This window comes from Balaenoptera acutorostrata, chromosome 13 (genome assembly GCF_949987535.1).
Source record: "Balaenoptera acutorostrata chromosome 13, mBalAcu1.1, whole genome shotgun sequence".
Classification (NCBI taxonomy): Eukaryota; Metazoa; Chordata; class Mammalia; order Artiodactyla; family Balaenopteridae; genus Balaenoptera; species Balaenoptera acutorostrata.
This window is the reverse complement of record NC_080076.1, coordinates 90,054,643-90,074,977: the sequence shown is the minus strand read 5'-3', so window position 1 is coordinate 90,074,977 and position 20,335 is coordinate 90,054,643. Positions and strand designations below refer to the sequence as shown.

At 46.7% G+C, this 20,335-nt stretch overlaps 1 protein-coding gene and 1 pseudogene across 1 annotated transcript in view; both read right to left on the bottom strand.

Annotated features, from left to right (window-relative positions):
- The window catches only part of TMEM132C (transmembrane protein 132C), a 262,406-nt gene that overhangs the window by 11,864 nt on the left and 230,207 nt on the right, over positions 1 to 20,335 (bottom strand). Inside the window, exon 6 of the mRNA XM_007189674.2 lies at positions 287 to 492. Within this exon, the coding sequence (XP_007189736.2) occupies positions 287 to 492 (206 nt within the window). The remainder of the gene's footprint in view (positions 1 to 286; positions 493 to 20,335) is intronic.
- LOC103008301 (sterol carrier protein 2-like) lies at positions 7,601 to 9,442 on the bottom strand (annotated as a pseudogene).

Genomic DNA, 20,335 nt, shown 5'->3' with positions numbered 1-20,335 from the left:
TTGCAGGAGACAGTTTACTAGGAGCCTGTGTAGAGTGCAAATGACCGGATCTCATGCTGACCCAGCCGCTCAGCAGCCTTCCTGCCTGGCTGGGTTACCCTGGGCCTTGGTTTCCCCAGAGGGTTGTTGTTAGGCTGTAGGCATGTATGCGTTGCATCGTGTAATCACCATGGTAACAGCATCACCTACTCTGCACTGGGCCCTGCGTTGGCTCCTTTAGCGTTAAGGTCAGTGTCCACAGCCGTTGCCGTCACAGCTCTGACGCATCTCCCCGTCCCGGGCTTACCTCTTAGTGGCCACGATGGGGACCCTCCAGCCTTTAATCTGGCTCAGCTCCGTGTCAGAGACGTCGATCTGCAGCGGCAACCGGGGCACCCACACGGTGACGTGCAGGGGGGCGCTCAGGTGCTGGTATGTGAAGTTCACCACCGTGTCCACCTTGCCTTTCATCTCTTTGCCATTGACAAAGACGTAGTCACAGCGGTCGGACACCTGCCAGGACAGAGAGGGGATGGAGGAGGAGAAGTTCCTGGGGGCCCTGGAGACCACCCTTCTGCCATTTGTCCTTTTCTCTAGCAAAGCACGCATGCTTGATTTAGGTTCCCCTCAATGCAGAGCCTGAGACAAGGATTCAGTGTGGTTGGTTTACTTGGGAGGTGACCCCAGGGAAGGGGGACCAGGGAGCAGACTGAGGGAATCAGAGAAATAAGAAAAGTTGGTAGAAAGGTACATCTTTGCATTTGCTGCTGTGACCATCAGGCTCCATTTTTCTGGGCCTCATGGAAAGCATACAGAATTGTCCACCTGCAGTATGAGAGGCAGGAATATTATCTACCAGCTCCTCTCCTGTCTCTCTTTGAGTGAGGGCTGCTGTGTGAGTTAACTTCCCCACACTTTTAGGCTGAGACACAGGCCCTGGGATGGAAAGCAGAAGCAGATTGAGAGAAGCAGCAATCACCAAGTGAACTTGAACCTTCACAGAACTGCAGCTGGGACTGAACTCTGGGTGGACCCAGGGAATGTGATTTGGGCACCAGAGGTGTCTGTTCTCCAGGCTGATGTCTGCTCAGAAGATGAGCCACACCCACGTCCCGCCCCATCCAGCCTCCCAGGATCTGAAGGGCTTGTACCGCCTTTCTCTCTAGCAGGGCTCTTCCAGTTCCTATGCTCTTGCTCCAATCAGACGCAGCTCTGATGGCTCCCCGTCAGGAGAACGCTCAGGCCTTCGCACATGTAGTTCCCTTTCCCTGGGAACACCCTTCCCTCCCTGTTTGCAGCACCTCCCCCGAGGCCCTAGGATTGTTTGTGTATCTGTACTGTTACTGTTCATCCTGTGAATGGCAGAATCTCATTAGCGATGACCAACTTATGTTTCCTTCCCCTGAATTTCCTCCTTTCACTGTTCCCATTTCTAGAAGATCATGGACTCAGGAAAGAGACAAGACAGAGCACAAAGCAAAACAAACACAGAGACAAAGAAAATAAAAGTCTTCAAGCGTCTAGATTTTGTGTTCCAATGCCTAAACCCTTAAGAAGATGCATCTATTTACAGCCCCACGGCTATTCTCATGTGGCAAAGAAACAGCTGGAGGATGCCCGAGCCCCCGGGGAGGAGGCTGCAAGGAGCAGAGTGCCCAGGGGTGAGACCACATCAGAGGCAACCCATGTGGGCTCCGAATGATGATGGGTGTGCCCTAGCAACTGTGAACAGAACGCCCCCTCCCCAAGGCCTTCATACTAGTTAAGTCTCCTAGAAATTATTAGCCTCGGATGATGTTTCGTTGCCATAATGAATTGAAAACTGAAAAGAGAAATCAAGTTGCGTTATAGAGAAACATGACCCATCTTGCATAGCCAAGTGTACGGGATGGGATTTACACTAGCCCGATGTGTAAATTCACATGTTCAACTGCAAAACTGTAAAATCCTCGAAGGCAGTAAGTACATCTTTTTCTTCTTTGATCTCTTGGTTCCTCATACCAGCTGCTCATGAAGTGGGAGCTCAGAAAAGTGGATGCTGAATGGATGAATGGATGGATACAAGAATGGATGGATAAATGGATGGACAGATGGATGGATGGATGGATAAATGGATGAGTGGATGGATAGATGGATGAATGGATGAATGGGTGGGTGGATGGATGGATGCATGAATGGATGGATGGATAAATGGATGAGTGGATGGATAGATGGATGAATGGGTGGGTGAATGGATGGATGGATGGGTGCATGCGTGAATGGATGGATGGATGGATGGAAGGACGGATGGATGGACAGCTGGATGAACGTCTGAACACGGCCCTTTCTTCATGGGGTACTTGCTTCAAGACAACCAAACAAAGATCTTGGGGCAAAGGAGATACAGTGAAAGACAGATAAGATGGAGCCAAGAGCAGTGGAAACACAGGAAGTTAATTTGAAAACTTCCAGAAAGCTCTAGAGCAGTGTTTCCTAACCTTTTAGGAGTCATGAACTCCTTTGAGAATACACATAAAGCTAATTCTTGCCATAGAAATGCATATACACACAGTTTTGTGTAGCATTTCAGAGTTAATGAAGTCACACATGGACTCTTCACCCAGCATTCACCACACTAAGCTGTAATTGCCAATTTGCTTATCTGTCTCCCGTCCAGGTTATACACGCTGGAAGGAGCAGCATTTTCTTCAGGGGGGTTTACGGCCCCGGTTAAATAACATCCAATGCTGAGCAATGAACTCTTGTGATCGCGCTCTCTTTCCCCAGCTTCTAGGGACTATGGATGGGTACTCTGGGCCCAATTTTCATCTTCAGCTCGCACTTCTGTTTGGAGCGGCAGGTGGAGAGGGCTGGGCTGAGCGAATTTCCTCCATCTGCTGGGGACAGTGGCAGGGGGCAGTTGGGAGGGGAACACATGGATGGATCTTCTCACTCATGGTCAAGAGTGGTTTAAAAATGTGTACATACTGATTAAGAGGGGAAACCAATTTTCGTCCCTGTCCCAGATTTGTCATTAGCATGTAAACACTGTCCTGGATCCGGGCAGGCATTAGCATAATAGCCAAGCAAGAGTTATATCAGTAATCACTTCTTTAATCAATGTTGTAATTTACAGACCATTGACTTTCCTCATTTATTACCTTTCTGAGCTCTGGTGGGAAGGAACCTGGCTGCACCAGGATACATAAATAATTAAGAGGAACGCCAGGGGTGTGAAGCGGCGGGGCACGATAGAGCCATTGTCACTGTTACTCCTGGAGGTGCCACGAATGTCTGCGCAAGTCTCAGGATGCATCCATCACTTCCTAAGTGGCTGGCAGCGGGAACCACGGTACCACAAAACAAGCTGGCTCATCTGCAAAAAAGGAACCCCAACCCCCTACGAGAATCTTTCCAGCCCCTTGGCTCCATTCCTGGGAATCGTTTTTCTCTCTCGTTGTGGGTGGGCTGCCCACTGAGAAGACTGCCCGCTGGCCCCTGCTCACTCTGACATTCAAACTCTCCCTTCTGAACGCACGGTGGCCATGGAAGCAGCCACTGATGTCTGCTTTTAAGGACTTGGAGGGGCTAGGGTGGGTTCTGGTTGAGCGACCTACGGTCAGCTGACACCTTCTGGTGTCACTCAGGCCTTGGCAACTTCCTGAGGACATTGCCTGCTTCCTAGGGGAGAAGCTGGGGACCACTTTGCATGAAGAAAGCAAAAGGCATCTGTCGGTCAGCCATCGACATCCAATGCGATTTTTGTCTGGATGCCCTCGGCCAAGCGGGTTCTCAAATTTGACAAGCGTCAGAGGGGGCTTGTCAAGTGTCCTCAGACTGTTGGGCCCACTCCTAAGTCTCAGATTGAGCAGGTCTGGGGTAGGGGAGCCCATATCTACACTTCTAACAAGTTCCTGGGAGACGCTGATGCCTCAGGTCTGGGGACCACAATTAGAGACTCACTCCTTGAAATAATGCAATTGCCCCTTCTTCTATGTTTCCATGGCATCTTAAATATCCTGTCTTAGCCCTTTAGGGCTGCAATAACAGAATACCCAGAGACGGGGCCGGGGGCTTAAACCACAGTCATTTATTTCTCACAGTCTGGAGGCTGGGAAGTCCAATATCAAGGTGCCGGCAGAGTCTGTGTCTGGTGAGGGCCCATTCATGGTTCATGGATGGCTGTCTTCTCTCTGTGTCCTCACTTGGTGGAAGGGGTGAGTGAGCCCTCTGGAGCCTCTTATAACAGCACTAATTTATTCATGAAAGCTCCGCCCTCGTGGCCTAATCACCTCTCTAAACCCCTGCCTCCGAACACCATCACACTGGGGTTTAAAATCTCAACATAGGTATTTGGGGGGTGTCACACAAACATTCAGTCCATATATACTCCTTTCATTATTGTAATCACTTAGCTCTGATGCTTTAAATACCATCTCTGTGCTAATGACTCCCCACATCCGACCTCCAGATAACAAAGTGCTTATTCAACATCTCTACTTGGCTCTCTAATTAGCATTTCCAACTTAATATGCTCAGAAATCTAACTCTAATAGGTTTTGCCTCTTCGGAGGCTAGGGGTTGAGAATAGAAATTAAGTTCAAATACAGAAAAACGATTTACATTTCTTGTACACCTGAGTGTGTGTACCTGCTCCGTTAACATAAACTATCAAATGCTCTTACACTGTCCTGATGCCTTCTTTTACATCTGCCATGTGCTTTCCCCATCATTCTCACCCTCGGTCCTTTCTGGAGCTCTGGAGAGCCATCAGGATCCCATTTTAGAGATGAGAAAACTGAGGCTCACTGAGGTTGCAGCTTGCCCAAGGTGGAGAAGGAGGGTGAAGAACAGAACCGGTTTATGACAGTCAGTGCAGGATTTGATCAGACTGTTTCAGTCGTGTTGTCTTAACAGATAATATCCTGAGATTGTGGCCTTGGAAATCGCCCTTCCTGCCATGTGAGTCTTAGGGTCTTTTCCATTCCTGTGGGCTGGGGGACCAGGGAAAGGGGACCCGAGAGACGCCACTGGCCGCTGACTCTGACGTGGGCCAGCTTAGATCCCTTCCGCCAGTTGCCCTGGCCCTCGCTCTCGGCCGATTCCCAAAGCAGCCCACTCAGGCCGGAACATTGCACATCTGGTCAGGGAACAGATAGTACATGCTACCTGGAACTTAGGAGAGTTTAACAGAGGGACTCTTTACAAAGGTGTGGGTAGGGTTGAAGGAAACCAGCAAGAGATGGCAAAGCCCAGCAGAGATAGAGGTCGGGGTAGTGGATTGAATAGCGTTCTCCAAAATCCATGCTCATCCAGGACCTCCGAGTAGGACCTGATTTGGAAATAGGGTCTCTGCAGATGTAGTTAGCTAAAATGAGGTGATACCAGCCTAGGGTGGGCCCTTAAAGGGCTGGTGTCTGTGCCCAGCTTGGGCACTGTCCCTGCTCGAGAGGCCTGCCCATCTTGGCAGAAAATGCAGCCAATGTCAACTCACAACCGTGCTGCAAGGGGCCCAGAGGAATAAAACAGACCGACCTCAGTTTCCCCACCCTCCAGTGCCTGGGGGTGCCTCCCCCTGCCCCCAGCCTCGTGGGAACCCTGAGGATGACGGGGATGTAATCTACAAAGGTCAGCCTCCCAGAGCAGGGTGGGAGAAGGGCAGAGGGGTCTGCAGGGACAAACAGCATATCCAACACAGAGACCTCTTCTCTAAAATTTCCCATCTTCTTTTTTTGGGGGGGAGGGGGGCCACACCGCGAGGCATGTGGGATCTTAGTTCCCCGACCAAGGATCAAACCCGCGCCCCCTGCATTGGAAGCTTGGAGTCTTAACCACTGGACCGCCAGGGAAGTCCCCCATTTCCCAGCTTCCTAATCTGGGACTAATGTTTAAAAATTTTTGTGAATTGTGGCCCCCTTTTAAACTCAGGAAAAACCCTTGAATGAGTCCAAGCTCCTCCCTGAGGCGGCCCTTGATGTCTCTCCTGGGTGTCTCCCACTAACCCTCGCCTTGCTCACTCTGCCCCTGGCTGGTCCTTGAACACCCCAGACACGCTCCTGCCGCAGGGCCTTTGCACGTGCTTACTCTCCATCTGAAGCATCCTCCCTAGGTGTCTGCAATGATTTGCTCCTTTAGGGCTTTTTTTTTTAAGTTGAGGTATAGTTGATTTCCAATGTTGTGTTAGTTTCAGGAGGATGGCAAAGTGATTCAGTTATATACATACACTCTTTTTCAGATTATTTTCCCTTATAGGTTATTACAAAATATTGAGTATAGTAGGTCCTTGTTGGTTATCTATTTTATATATAGTAGTGAATATCTGTTCATCCCAAACTCCTAATTTATCTTTCTCCCCCCCACCCTTCCCCTTTGGTAACCATAAGTTTGTTTTCTATGTCTGTGGGTCTATTTCTGTTTTGTATATATAAGTTCCTTTGTTGTTAGTATATAGAAATGCAACAGATTTCTGTGCATTAATTTTGTATCCTGCAACCTCACTGAATTCATTGATGAGCTCCAGTAGTTTTCTGGTAGTGTCTTTAGAGTTTTCTATGAATAGTATCATGCCATCTGCAAACAGTGACAGTTTTACTTCGTTTCCAATTTGGATTCCTTTTTTTTTTGAGGAAGAGCTATTTTAATTTTCTATTAAACATTCTTCCAAAAACATTATTTTACCCCATATCTTACCAAGTTATTAGAAATAACATTAGCATCAGAAAAACTAGGAAGGTAAAAGTAGGGAAAACACACCATATGCCAAAGTCTGATATGAAATTTACCTTAAAAAAAAAAAGGAATAAAAAGTAATATTCCTTTAAGTTGAATTAAAGGAAAAAAACTAGGAAGGTAAATTAAATGTGGCTAGTTAAACTAAACATATGAAAAAGGAAAATTATAACAAAGGAAGGAGAGCTTTACAAATTTAATTAAATTAATCCGAGATGATAATTTGAAAACTGTGCATCTCAAAGCAAACTTTATTTGTTCAATTATTTTTAACAACAGTGTTTTATGATTCTAATACATTGATTTTTTTTTCAAGAAGGAAACTCACTTAAAAAATATTTTTGTTTTAAAAAATAGGCCTGTGTTCAGCTATAGATTTTTTCTCCCAAGCCTTGATCATATTTCTTTGATTTGGAAAGAAAATACCGTTTTGATGGCATGAAATGCAAAACTTTAAAGTTTTTTTTTTAAAAAAAATCCCAGTACAGAATTTTAAAAATTATCAATGGAAAATAGATTAAGGTCATTAAGCGCACAACACTAATTACTGGCCAGCTACTGGTGTTCTGTTTCTTCCCTAGTTCTCCCAAGGAAAACTTAAATTGAATCTTCAGCAGAATAATTCTCAAGTATACTTTATAAGCAAAATAAGAGCTTTTGTCTACATTTTGGGATTTTGCTATTCCTAATTTTATTCTAAAACTCAATTTTACCCCAAACCATAATTACCATATTAACTTTATAATGCACAGTTGTATGCAATTCAGCAAAGCAGTAGTACACCATCAGTTTCTAAAACAGGATTGGTCACACCCATTTAAAAACAAATCGCATGCCATTTGCTAATGTGTACTTTCAATCTAAGTTCTGACAATGAAGTATATGGATATATATCTGTATATCTCATCTTGATTTTCAAAGGTAGGCAAAGGGAGTTCTTCACAGCTTAGCTTTGCCTGGCTGAAGCTGAAGATTTTGTAACTTCGTAGCCAGACCCATGTTGCCAGTGATTTTCAATTTGCCTTGAAAGAAGGACGACTGAGGATTCATTTTACCATCAAATCCAGTAAGTCTGGGGCTTCCCTGGTGGCGCAGTGGTTGAGAATCTGCCTGCTAATGCAGGGGACACGGGTTCGAGCCCTGGTCTGGGAGGATCCCACATGCCGCGGAGCAACTGGGCCCGTGAGCCACAATTGCTGAGCCTGCGCGTCTGGAGCCTGTGCCCCGCAACGGGAGGGGCCGCGATAGAGAAAGGCCCGCGCACCGCGATGAAGAGCGGTCCCCGCACCGCGATGAAGAGTGGCCCCCGCTTGCCGCAACTGGAGAAAGCCCTCGCACGAACCGAAGACCCAATACAGACAAAAATAATAAACAAATAAATAAATAAATAAAAAAGAAAATCCTTTAAAATAATCTGTTAAAAAAAAAAAAATCCAGTAAGTCTGAGTCAGCCATTGTAATTGGGCAGTCGGCCTTCTTATCTGAGTTAGGGAGCTCTGGTCCTTTGCCATTCTTCACGTCCATCACCCAGGGGGCTTCTTTACCTCCAGGGCCATCCTTCACCTTGAAGGCAAAAATACCACCGATTTTCTTCACAAACTGCTCCCCTTCCTCTTCAAGCTTCTTCTCAATCCTCTTAAAAGACTAGATTTGCCTTAAATCCATCAACTGCAGAGCTGGTTGGAGCAGCCTCAATTTGATGAGTTCTAAAAGAACTTCAGGAAAACCCATCTTGTACAGCGTGACAACTACAGCTCCTACGGCGCTTAAATTATGCTGCAGAGCTGGATTCCTTTTATTTCTTTTTCTTCTCTGATTGCTGTACCTACGACTTCCAAAACTATGTTGAATAAAAGTGGCAAGAGTGGACATCCCTGTCTTGTTTCCTTTAGGTCTTTAATCTAATGGTTCTCAACTGGGACCACTGTGTCCTCCAGGGGACACTGGACAATCTTTGGAGATCTTTTTGGTTGTCACAGCTAGGGAAGGAGGTTGTCACAATTTGAAGATGGGCAACTGGCATCTAAGGGCAGAGGCAAAGGGTTCTGCCCAACACCCTACATTATCCTACAGGACAGCCCCACAAATAGAATCAGCCGATCCCAAATGTCGACAGTGCCGCGGTCGGGAAAGCCTGTCTGTAAATTCTCAGAGATCCTTTCTCAGATATTTTTATGTAAAATTGCAACTCTTCCAAGACACCTGACCCTGTTCTTTGCTTTATTTTTCTCTATCACTTATTGCCATCTCATACACTATACATTTTACCTATTTATTTTGGCTTTTATTTGTCTTCCCTCACCAGAAAATGAATTCCTAGGATGACAGGGATTTTTGTCTGTTTTGTTCACTGTTTTAACCCCTAGTGCCTGAAATGGCCCCTGGCACATAACAGGTGCTCATGAAATATATGTTGAAAAATGAATGAATGAATGAATGACTCAGAGCTTGTGGGTCCCATTTGACCTGCATGCTGTTTTTAAAATAGCAAATTAGTCACCAGCATTGGAAAACCATTGCATTCAATTTTGTTAGCAGCCTGAAGCCTGAAAGCATTTGAGTTTTCTACCGTGATGTCTTGCTGGTCTCAGAGACCAGACTGGAGAGTCTGGGGGGCGCTGCTGGGAGGGACAGTGGGCTGCAGCTGTCCTCAGAGGTACTGAAAGCCAGCCTCAAAGGTGCCCATACCCCGCAACAGGCTCCCTCCCCTTCTGTCCTGCTTTCTCCCATCTTTCCCCATCTCACCACCCGTCATAGCTAACTGCCCAAACGTATTTACTTATTTTGCTATTATTCTCTTAATTTTAACTTTTGCACAATGTCCCCACTGGCAGTATGCCAAGTGTGAGCCCTCCACCCACCAAGAGCCAGGCTGAGCATTCCTTGCTGGGGCAGGCTGCAGGGGTTGGCTGCAGACCGCGCCCCTGGAGACTGTTTGGCAGACTATTTCTTCATGCAAATTACTGGTGAACAACAGGAGGTTCTCTCAATGGAGAATTAAATGGCCAGAAACCATTTCAACATCCCCAGGGCAGAGTGTTGCCAAGGCAACCATGGCATGTGCCCTTGGTGGGGAAAAGGCGCTCAGGTACCTGGCTCTCCACTCTCTCCCTCAGGGGACACTCAGGGCTGCTCCTCCCACCTTGCACCTGACGCTCACCCACCCACCGCTCACACGTGGGAACATGCACGAGGAGCTGGACACTCACTGGTGACTGCATGTTTTATAACAGCGACCAGTGTTCTCTGAGGGCTTGCAGTAAAGCAGGGACCATTCTAAGAGGTAACATGGATCATTCACTGAATCCTCACCGTGAACATGTGACAGGGCTACATTTTAAAAATCACATCCATATTCCAAATGAGGAAACAAAAGACAGAGAGGTGATGTAACTTGCCCGAGGTCACACAGCTGGTGGTCAGTGAGTCAGAACTTAAACACCATCGACCCCAGAGCTCTGCTCTTCACCATGGTGCCCACTGGTTCGGTGCTAATTGAGTTGTTGGCTTTGATTCTTATCCCTTTTCTTCTATGGTGGGAGAATGACTCTGTTTCCTATTGATGGCAAACTGGGCCATGTGACCAGCTGTGGCCAAGAGAATGCAGAGAAAGGTGATGACCAACCTCTCTCCTAGCTCAGGCTGAAGACCTGTTGTGTATTTCTGCCAGCCCTTGTGAACTTTGCCACCAGAGGAACTTAAAGTAGCTGAGACCTCTCAGTCCAGCCCTGGAATTAGGCACCTGGACAGATCATAGCCCGACCTGCAGGGAGGGGGTCCACCCCAGCCAGGCCCGCAGACCACCAGACGACCTGCAAACGCATAAGCAAGAGGACATGATCATCGCCTTCAACAACTGAATGTTGGGGTCACTTGTTACACAGCAGAGCTGACCGAGTTATTCTGCTAAGAGCTGGGGTGAAGAGGATGCTGGCTGTACCTCTCAGGAGGGCTCATATTCCCTCTCCTGTCCTCCCCACTCCATTCCCCCTTTATCCTACCTCCTTTCTTTCCTCCTTAGGCAGCGGGGAGGACATGGAAGGGCTGGGAGGAAAGCAGGATTGGGAGAGCCCTGCTCCCAGGTTCAGGAAGGGCCCGCGGTTTCGGGAATTTTCCGAGTCAGAGCTTCTCATCCAGGGGCGGTGACTTCCGCCTGGTCCCAGCTTTGGGCTGGGAGAACGCTTTCCTTTCTCTGTGTCCTGTTCTCCCCAAAGAACTTCTGGCTTATCTAGCATCTCACCCACAATTTGCACTCCCCCCGCAGCTGTCAGGAAGTTTTACGTTTGCAGGAGATCTGTTGCCATTTCAGCAGTTCCTTCACTACTAAAGTGTCTGACAGCTACTTTTCAGACATCTCTGGAAAAGAAGAAAAGGAAAAAGGGAGGGAAGGCAGGGCTAAGCAGTATTTCTGAGACAATGTCTCTGCTTTCCTCCTCTTTGCTTCCTGCCTCTCACTTACGGATGGCCAAACAGAAATCTGTTCTGTGATAAATCACACCTTATCCAGCTGACAATGCAAAATGCTGCCAGGACTTGGAGATGCCGAGTGGTTCTCAGCTCAGGGCTCTGGTCCACCTGGGAGCTGGTGACACTCTAGGTCAGACGCGGGGCTCTGGCCCATGAGGGTCAATTGGACAGCAGAACTCTCGCCAGGGTGGTCAGGCCCAGAGGAAAGCCGATTTCCTCACTGGAGGCTCCACATGTGTGGCCAGGCTTGCATTTGAGTCGTGCCTGACCCCTCACTATACCTCATCTAGCAAACGAGGATTCCTTCTTTCTATAAAATACTTCCTGCACTGCTATTATGCACCAGGCGTTTTTCTAGGCACCAGAGATGCAGAAGTGAGTGATAAGGACACTTCGTTAAGGATGTTCCGTTTTGGGGAGTGTGGGGATAGACGGTAACAGGTCAACAATAAGGTAAATGTGGGCAATAAATGTGATGAGAAAAATAAAATAAGGGAACAAGCAGGAGAAGTGATGTCTAGACAGATCCTCCTATCAGGAAGGTGGCGGCCCTGAGATATTTGGGGGGAAGAAATTTCCAGAAAGATGTTCTTATCTTCCTTTATCTAGTATTTATTAAGTACCTGCTGTATGCCAGACTCTGTGCTAAGAGGACATAGGTACTGACTCCTTTTGTCTTCACTAAACCATTTTACCAGGGGGGTGGGGGTGGGGTGGGGGAACTGAGGCACAGAGAGGTTGGCTAACTTGTCCAAGCTCACACAGCCAGTTGGATTGGACTTGGATCTGAAAGCAGTTCTCTAGCTCCAGAAACGTTCCCTTAAAAAAAAACTTTGCCAATTTAATTGGTGGAAAGTTATTTCAGTTCTTTTCATTTTGGAATTAAAAAGAAAGTTCTTGAGGTCTGTGATCAAGCCTTCTTTCTCTCTGTGACCTCTTGCAATTCCCAGATATTAATAGACAAGAATTTTATTAAACTGTCTTTCTTTCCTTCTCTTTTTAAAAATTTGTCTCATATAATTATGCCCAATAACTTGTAGGAGATCAGGGCCTCATCTGCATCATCTCAGCACATACTGCTAAAAGGAAAATTAGACGCAACATAATTTTTTGGAAGAAAAAAAAAGCTTTCTTTGATTTTTTAAAAACACCTTTATTGAGATATCTTTGACATATCAAAGTGTATCTATTTAAGATGCACAACTTGATGTTTTGATACATGTATCCACTGTGAAAAGATCACCACAATCAAGCTAAACAACTTATCCATCTCCTGACATAGTTACCATTGTCTGTGTGTACCTGTTGAGAAGATTTAATTTAGAATCTATTCGCTTCGCAAATTTCAAGTGTCCAGTTCAGTAAGCCCTGATCCTTTACTGCTCTCTCATACTATGCAAAGACCCTAACATAGGAATATTCTGACCTGCTGTAGAAGCAGAAGGAAGGTTGGCAGATACAAGGTCAGAGAAGCCGGCTGGGGTGTGTCGGGCAGGGAGAGAAGAGCACCCCAGATTTGCTCTTACAGGAGAATTACATTGGCAAACCCACAAATACAGGAATTAGCCCAGTGCCTGGTACACAGCAGGCAGACAGGGAATCTGTGGAGGGCTGGGCAAGTGGAACATATTAGCCCCCAGAAGTGTGTAGACAAGGGGCTTTGATTTTTTCTGTCTTGAAGAGGAGAATGGGGTAGAAGCTTCCAGAATGACAGCCTTAAACAGCTCTGGCCCTCCTGTGTGTGCACAGCTCTCTCCAGCAGCTTGTGCCCTGGACCACCGCTGCACCATCAGCCTGGCTTTCTCCCTAAAGATGTCACTTGAGATCCTAACGTCCTGGGACCCAGGACACAAGGCCTGGAGCTGTCCTGCTGAGCGGACTAGGTGCCTCACAGCTTCTCTTTGAAACTCCAGCCTCGTAAGAGCTTCCCCACAACACGGAAGCCTTATTTCAAAAGCAGCCGCCGGCACCTGAACACTGGAGTGAGGAGGAAAGGGCTTAATTATAGAGGAAACCAGGCAGCAAGGATGGGGATGATCCAGCTACGTGGGTCAATACGGGAGTTTGGGGAGGGATGTCGCTGGAGCCCCAGGATGAGACCTGCTGGCCACGACCACGCCTGTCTTCCCTCGAGAGCTCAGGGGATCTGATGAAGCTGGAAGGCTAATGAGATTGAGTTTTGGAGTAAGTCTGTTACATTGTTACATGTCAGGTATTTTCTCCTCTTCATTTTCCTTTTCTGATTTTGAATCACACACTATAAAGTGTCAAGTTGTCAATTTCCTTGTCAATTATCCTAGTGCTTTTTGCTGAGTAATCTGTCATTTTATTTTACTATTTTTTATTGGAGTAGAGTTGCTTTACAGTGTGGTGTTAGTTTCTGCCGCGCAGCGAACTGACTCGGCCACACGCAAACACACATCCCCTCCCTCTCGGACCTCCCTCCGCCGATCACAGGACCCCTCTCCTCCCGGAGAAAAAAATTTTTTTGCCTGAGACCAAATCCTTGTTCTCAGATCGATTTCAGGTGAGAGGTCAAAGCAGGGCAGAAATGTTAATATCTGGCAGGAGAAAAAGCTAATGCAGGAGGAGAACTGTTTTCCAGATCTAAATCTGTCCCAAGGCCAACCAGATACGCGATTCCAGTCTGGACTTCTCTACCCTGTGCTTCGTGGAGCTGGCCAGAAACTTTTCTTCAAATGCAAGAGCCATCCACGCCCAGCTGCAGGATCCCTGGGGCTGCAAAACCTCTGTTCTCAGTTAAACAAATCCAGATGGAGCCTCCCGTGGCTCAAGTAAAATCTGACTCATAAATAAACGGTCTTATCTTTTGCAAAAGTCTTTTATCAGAGCACAGTATTCTTGGGAGCTTAAGACAGAGGGTCAGAACAACCTGTTCTTTCTTGGCCAGTCCCAAGCATTAATTTCCGCCTATCAACCTAGGGACGAACGCGTGGCTTATTTCCTACCAGCTGCAGGCTCTGGGTCTTTGCTTCCCAAAGAACGTCTGTGATGATGGAAATGTCCTACACCTGTGCATCCAGTGCCCTACCTGTGCGCTGTCCAACAGGGTAGCCATGAGCCACCTGTGTGGCCTGTCTCACCCTCTCTCTGAGGGTGACAACCGCAAATGTCTCCAGACATTGCCAAATGTCCCCTGGCAGAGATACCATCACCCCAGGGAGAGAACACCTGCTCTAGGTCTACCTGGATAGTAAGAAGAGCTAACCGAATGCATCGTCCTACACGCTTTACTTTTATAACTATGTTAAAATGCGCAACAATCTTACGAGGTTGGTATGAGTCTTACCCATTTTGCAAATGAATAAACTGAGGCTTGAAGAACTTGTCTGTGGCAGAGTGCAAGCTCTTAGACACGCTATTTCAACTGCTGGAGGGAATTTTGGCGCTAGAAGGAACTTTCATGGAAGGAACTTCCTTGCTTTACACTGGAGACCCCCAGCCCAGAACTGGGGCACAACTGGGCAGTGTCACTCAGCCTAGCCTTATGCCCAGGACTCCTCTGCTGTCCTTGACTTTCTTTCATTCTTAGAACCAAAGGGCTCTTGAGGATAGAGACCTTTTGGCTTTTCTTCCAGAGCCTGTCTGATAGGAGAAGCAAAAAATGAGCAGCTCTCTTCCCTCCTTGGGAAAACATTTGCCCATTTTCCCACTGGGCGAGGGGCTGCTGCACAGTGGGAATGAATCTCATGGGCTCTTTAAACACTTCAGGCTGTTATTAAAGAACTTAGCTCTCTCGAGGACTCAGAGCTGTGGAATCAATAGTAAATTCAGTAGGGAGAAAGCTTTGTGCTGAGAGGAGCCATTGCACAGGGAAAAATGACTGTTGCTTACGTGAGGTTGCTTTCCACGTACTAGAATTCCTTTGGTCAGCAGGGGAAGCAGGGCCCCGCTGGTTGCCCATATAACATTATTTTTAGCTCTGCACCGGAATCCATTAGCTGGAACTGTGCCCTGGAGGTCAGACAGGCTGCACTGGAAATTCAATAAATGAGCTTTCTTTAATGATGCTTTAAATCTCAGCATCCCCGCCCTGTCAGGGGGAGTGCCTAGCCTCTGTGGCCTCAGGAGCTTTGGGGAAAGCACAAGCAGGGCTGCAGTTCAGGGTAGGAGCCACCCAGGAAGTACAGGGTGGGGGTACCCTAGTGACAGCCTGGTTAGGATGGGGGGCTGGAGAGAGCACTGTGAAAATCAAGGATACACAGTCAATAGCAGGCATTGATAGTCATTATTTTCCCTGCCACCAGCTGGCCCAAACGTCTCCTCCTCGGAGACCATCGTATCCAGAGTCACCCTTTACGCCCAGGCCACGCCCTAGCACAGCACCTGTTGCATCTCCTTGGCGGTCCTCATCACCACCTGTAATACGCTTATCTGTTATTGTCTGTTCCCTCCATGCCAGGCTCCAGGAGGGCAGGGGACATGTTCTATTTGTTGCCACGTCCCCAATACTGGAATGGTACCTAGAAAAAGGCCAATACGTCTTTGCTGAATGACTCATTAGGTGGTTATGGAAAACACTGTATGTTGTCGAATCTAAGACGCCATCACTTCGTGGACCACAAGTGAGAAAACCTCTGCCAACTAATCGGTGCCGTGCCATCCACTGCGTGGCTCGTCTGTATTTCAAGGACGTTCAAGGGTGGATGAACGTGTATCGTAAGGACTCTGTGGTGATGGTTACTTGGATGTTGCAAGTGCTTGTCCCTGTTACGTATCTTCCCTCCTCGCGCTGTTCCTGGGCTTCTGCTGGACACATCACTGCCCTTCTCTGGGCTGTTGCTTTTTCATCCCTTGAACGTCAATCAGCACAGACGCTGATGTTCGCGGGTCTCTCCACGCTCACGTTATTACTCCTATTGACCTAAACACCGACCACGCTGCAGACCAGACCCCTCTTCACTTGCGCGGTTCCTTCGCACCCCACACTGACGTAGCTTCATTTCCCAAATGCCCACCAGTCAGGGATATTCATGAAGCATCGCAAGGTGAGAGGAGGGAAAAGGCGGAAATGTGTACCTCATCTCTGCAAAACAAACCAGGACAGAAAAACCCTTCTGTGTGTGTGTTTATATATAAACACACACACAGACACTCTTGATGTGTCTGTGTTTATGATCACATGAGCACGGAGAAAAGCGTAGAAGCAGATCAGGTAGGTAATTAACACTGATTACCTGAGGGCTGGAAAGGTGTGCTGTAGCGTGTGTGTGTGTGTGTGTGTGTGTGTATGTATCTATAGATCTGCCAATTTAATTAAAAAATTTTTTCCCTTTATTTTTAATTGAAGTATAGTAGATTTACAATGTTGTGTTAGTTTCAGGTATACAGCAAAGTGATTCAATTATACATGTATATACAAATCTCTTATTTTTCAGATTAATTTCCATTATAGGTTACTACACAATATTGAATATAGTTCCCTGTGCTATACAATAGGTACTTGTTTATCTATTTTATATATAGTAGTGTGTAACTGTTAATCCCGAACTCCTAATTTATCCCTCCCCTCTTCCCCTTCGGTAACTTTAAGTTTGTCTTCTATGTCTGGGAGTCTATTTCTGTTCTGTAAATACGTTCATTTGATCTGCCAATTTTAAAAGTCCATGGTTAAAAAAAAAAGTTTGTATGATATGATCCCATGCTCATAAAATTACATCTCTCTACATGGTTATCCATAAAGTGTCAAAAGAGGTTATGTACAAAATGATCGCCAAACTTCTTTAGTAAGAGACCACATACTGTATGATTCCATTTATATGAAATGCCCCAAAAAAGGCAAACCCATAAAGACGGAAAGTAGATTAGTGTTTGCCCAGGGCTAGGGGTGGGAATGGAGATGAACAGTAAATGGGGTGACAAAAGTATTCCAAAACTGGGTCATGGTGATGGTTACCCAACTCAGTAAATTTCCTAAAATGTCGCTGAATCATACACTGGAAATAAGCTGCATCCAGTTCTAATTTTTAAATAACCCTGTGCTCACCACACAAAATACACCTGTAGACGGCCAGTCTGTAACCCCTGGCTTACCTAATAGGGCCATCAAGGGGATTACCTGACTCAGAGTTAAGTCCGTTCCATGTGTTGGCTTCTAGGTTAAGTCCTTTACTTCATAAATGAAACTCATGAATCCTCACAATGACCTTTTGAATCAGGTATGTGACTGTCCCCACGTTACTCAGTAGGACGAGAGGGAATATATGAATTGCCCAAGGCTGCATAGCTTGGAAATGGCAAAGCCAAGAAGAACTTGCTGGAAGAAACTGCCCACGATCCTCTTGTGTTTCTCGACATCTTACAAACAGAGACTCGACTGTCTGTCCGAATGGTCTTTTCAAGGATGTTTATGTAGTGAGAAGCCTCAGGAGAGAGAGACAGAGTTCCCTTCTGGAGCAAAAGGCAGGCAAGCTCATGGCTCAGTAGAGCAGAGATACTGTCTCCGTCCAGGAGAAGGCGAGGTAGGCTTTCTGCCTATCTTAGCTCAGGCTGCGATAGCAAAATACCACAGGCTGGGGGCCTAAACAACAGACATTTATTTCTCAGAGATCTGGAGGTGGCGAAGTCCAGGATCAACGTCGAGTTTTGCTAAAAGCCCTCTTCCTGGCTTTCAGACAGCCGCCTTCTTGCGGTGTCCTTACATGGCGGAGAGAGGGCAGGCTCTAGTCTCTTCGTCTTTTGAGAGCACTAATCCCATCATCCTCAGGATCTCATCTAACCCAAATCACCTCCCAAAGCCCTGCCCCTAGTGCCATCACATGGGGGATTGAAGCTTCAACACGTGAACTGTGGGAACACACAAACATTCAGTCCCTAACACTGCCCGTTAAAAAAGACTCGGGTTCCTGAAGCCCAGGGTCCCTCTTCTGGAACAGAGCCCACAGCACATGCAGTGTGGCAAAACCCTGAGGGAATTGGAGCTTAGATGCAGGACGATGCAGATGCACTGGCTGCCCTTTAGCCCTCTGACTCTGATCCAGGAGTCTCGTGTCTTCTGCCAGCAAACTGTGACAGGTTGATTTGTCAACCTGCACGTAGGGTGGAATCTCAGAGCCTTCAGAGGACTTTCCAGAGCTCAGGTCTGTCTAAATCCCAAACCTTATGAGCCTGTTGGAGGGTAGGCACGTATTAGGGGCCAATTCCCTCCCCCTTTCTTCTCACCATGGTACCCTAAGCTGTACCAAACTAGCTCTTCAAGTATCATTCACCTTGTCAGACCGCAAACCACAGGCTGTGTCTGGGTCCTGGGGAACGGGGTTCCCGTGTGCCTGCTCAGACATCCTTCCTTGGCTTCTGCTGACTCGAGACTTCCCCTTGCTTTGTCAACAGCCACGGGTATCGACTCAGAATTCATTTCAGGGGGCGGTTTTTAGCTTGAATACATTCATTTCCCTAAAGATACTAATTACATTCCTGGAAATACTAGTAATGGGCTCCATGTCAAACCTATTTAAGAGCAGCTCAGGGCAGTTATGTGTACAACTGCAGTGAAATCTGTTTCTGGGTTTTTGTAGGCTGAAAGATGGACCTCTTTTTCTAGATGGACCTCTTTTTCCAGATGGACCTCTTTTTCTAGAGTCATCAGCGCCTGAGGTGTCCTTTCAAAGGGTCACACTTATCAAGGGTCCTGGCCCTTCGGGGGATTGCAGATCAGTAATAAATGCAAATGATCAGCAAGGACCTGGTATGTGACCACGGCTGGTCCAAACCAAGTACCTCTTCCCCTTCCCCTCCTACCAAAGTTACTTTTCAGCCACAGGAAAGAGATCCCTCGGAGCAGTGGTTCTCAATGGGGGTGATTTTGTCTACCAGGGGACATTTAGTAGTGTCTGGAGACATGTTTGTTTGTCACAACTTGGAGTGCTATGGGCATCTATTGGGAAGAACCCAAAGATGCTTCCAAACATCTGACAATGTGTGGGACAGTCCCCATAACAAAGAATTAGCTGGTGCAAAATATTAAGCGTGGTAAGGTCGCAAAATCCTGCCTCTGAGCTTAGAACTTTGCTGTCCAATGCAGCACCCACGAGCCACACGTGGCTCTGGACCACTTGAAATGGGGCCGTGATGGAGGTGTGTTCTAACACACACTGATTGGAAAGACTTAGTGCCAAAAAATATGAAATGTCCTATTAATCATTTTTACATTGACTACATGTTGAAATAAGCTTTTAAATAGAATGGGTTAAACATATGCCGTTAAAAAATCAGATTCACTTGTTTTGTTTTTTACTTTTTCTGAATGTGACTCGAGAGGATTGAAGTTACCTGCGTGGCTCACATTGTACTTCTATTGGACAGTGTTGTTTAGAACTTCTTTCACCCCCTCTCCTCCCACAGGCTTTTTGGGTCTTCTGTAAAGCACTCTGGGCTCAGGGCTACCATCTGCCCATAAATCACTTTTGATTTAGTTACAAAAAATAGTCCCTTCTTTGAGACGACACTCCCAACAGCCAAAAAATGACGGTCACAGGATATTGTTGGGACGCTTTACTGAGACCTACTGGAAGGTCGGTGTAACAATTTAGACCGTGTGAACGTGGCACCAAGTGCAGTGGACAATCTTGGCGGTGCTGGTTGCCATGTGTCCGTGCTGGGGGTAGGGTTTGCAGAGAAGGATTTTTTCCACCCCAATCCTCCCCTTCAACGGTCTGTAAGGTTCTCTTCCACGCACACGTGTTGTTTTTAACCACAGAGAGAAGACCCTGATTGCTATCTGTCAGACTTGATTTGGGGGGCGGGTATGGGGAAACGTTATCTGGATGCTTTCTTTTGGATATTTATGTCTTTTTCTGGATATGTTCCTATTGATTTCAAAAAATATAGAGAAAGACCAAACGGTTAATTTCTGGCTTGGGAAAACCCTCACTGTCTTATTCTTTGAGCAAGTATTGTGGGTACACGATCATGGTACATGTTGGTGGGAAAGACCAAAAATTAGGGTCCTTCCCTCAAGACACTTAGTCTCCAGAGCAGGGATTTCTCTAGGCCAGCTTTTTCTTGGAAGGGCAAAATGGTAACTATTTCAGACTTGTAGGCCATATGGTCTCTGTGGAAACTATTCAAAAGCAGCCACAGACAATATGGAAATAAATTTGAAAGAACGAAATTTTGCCATTTGCAGCAACATGGATGGAGGGCATGATGCTAAGTGAAGTAA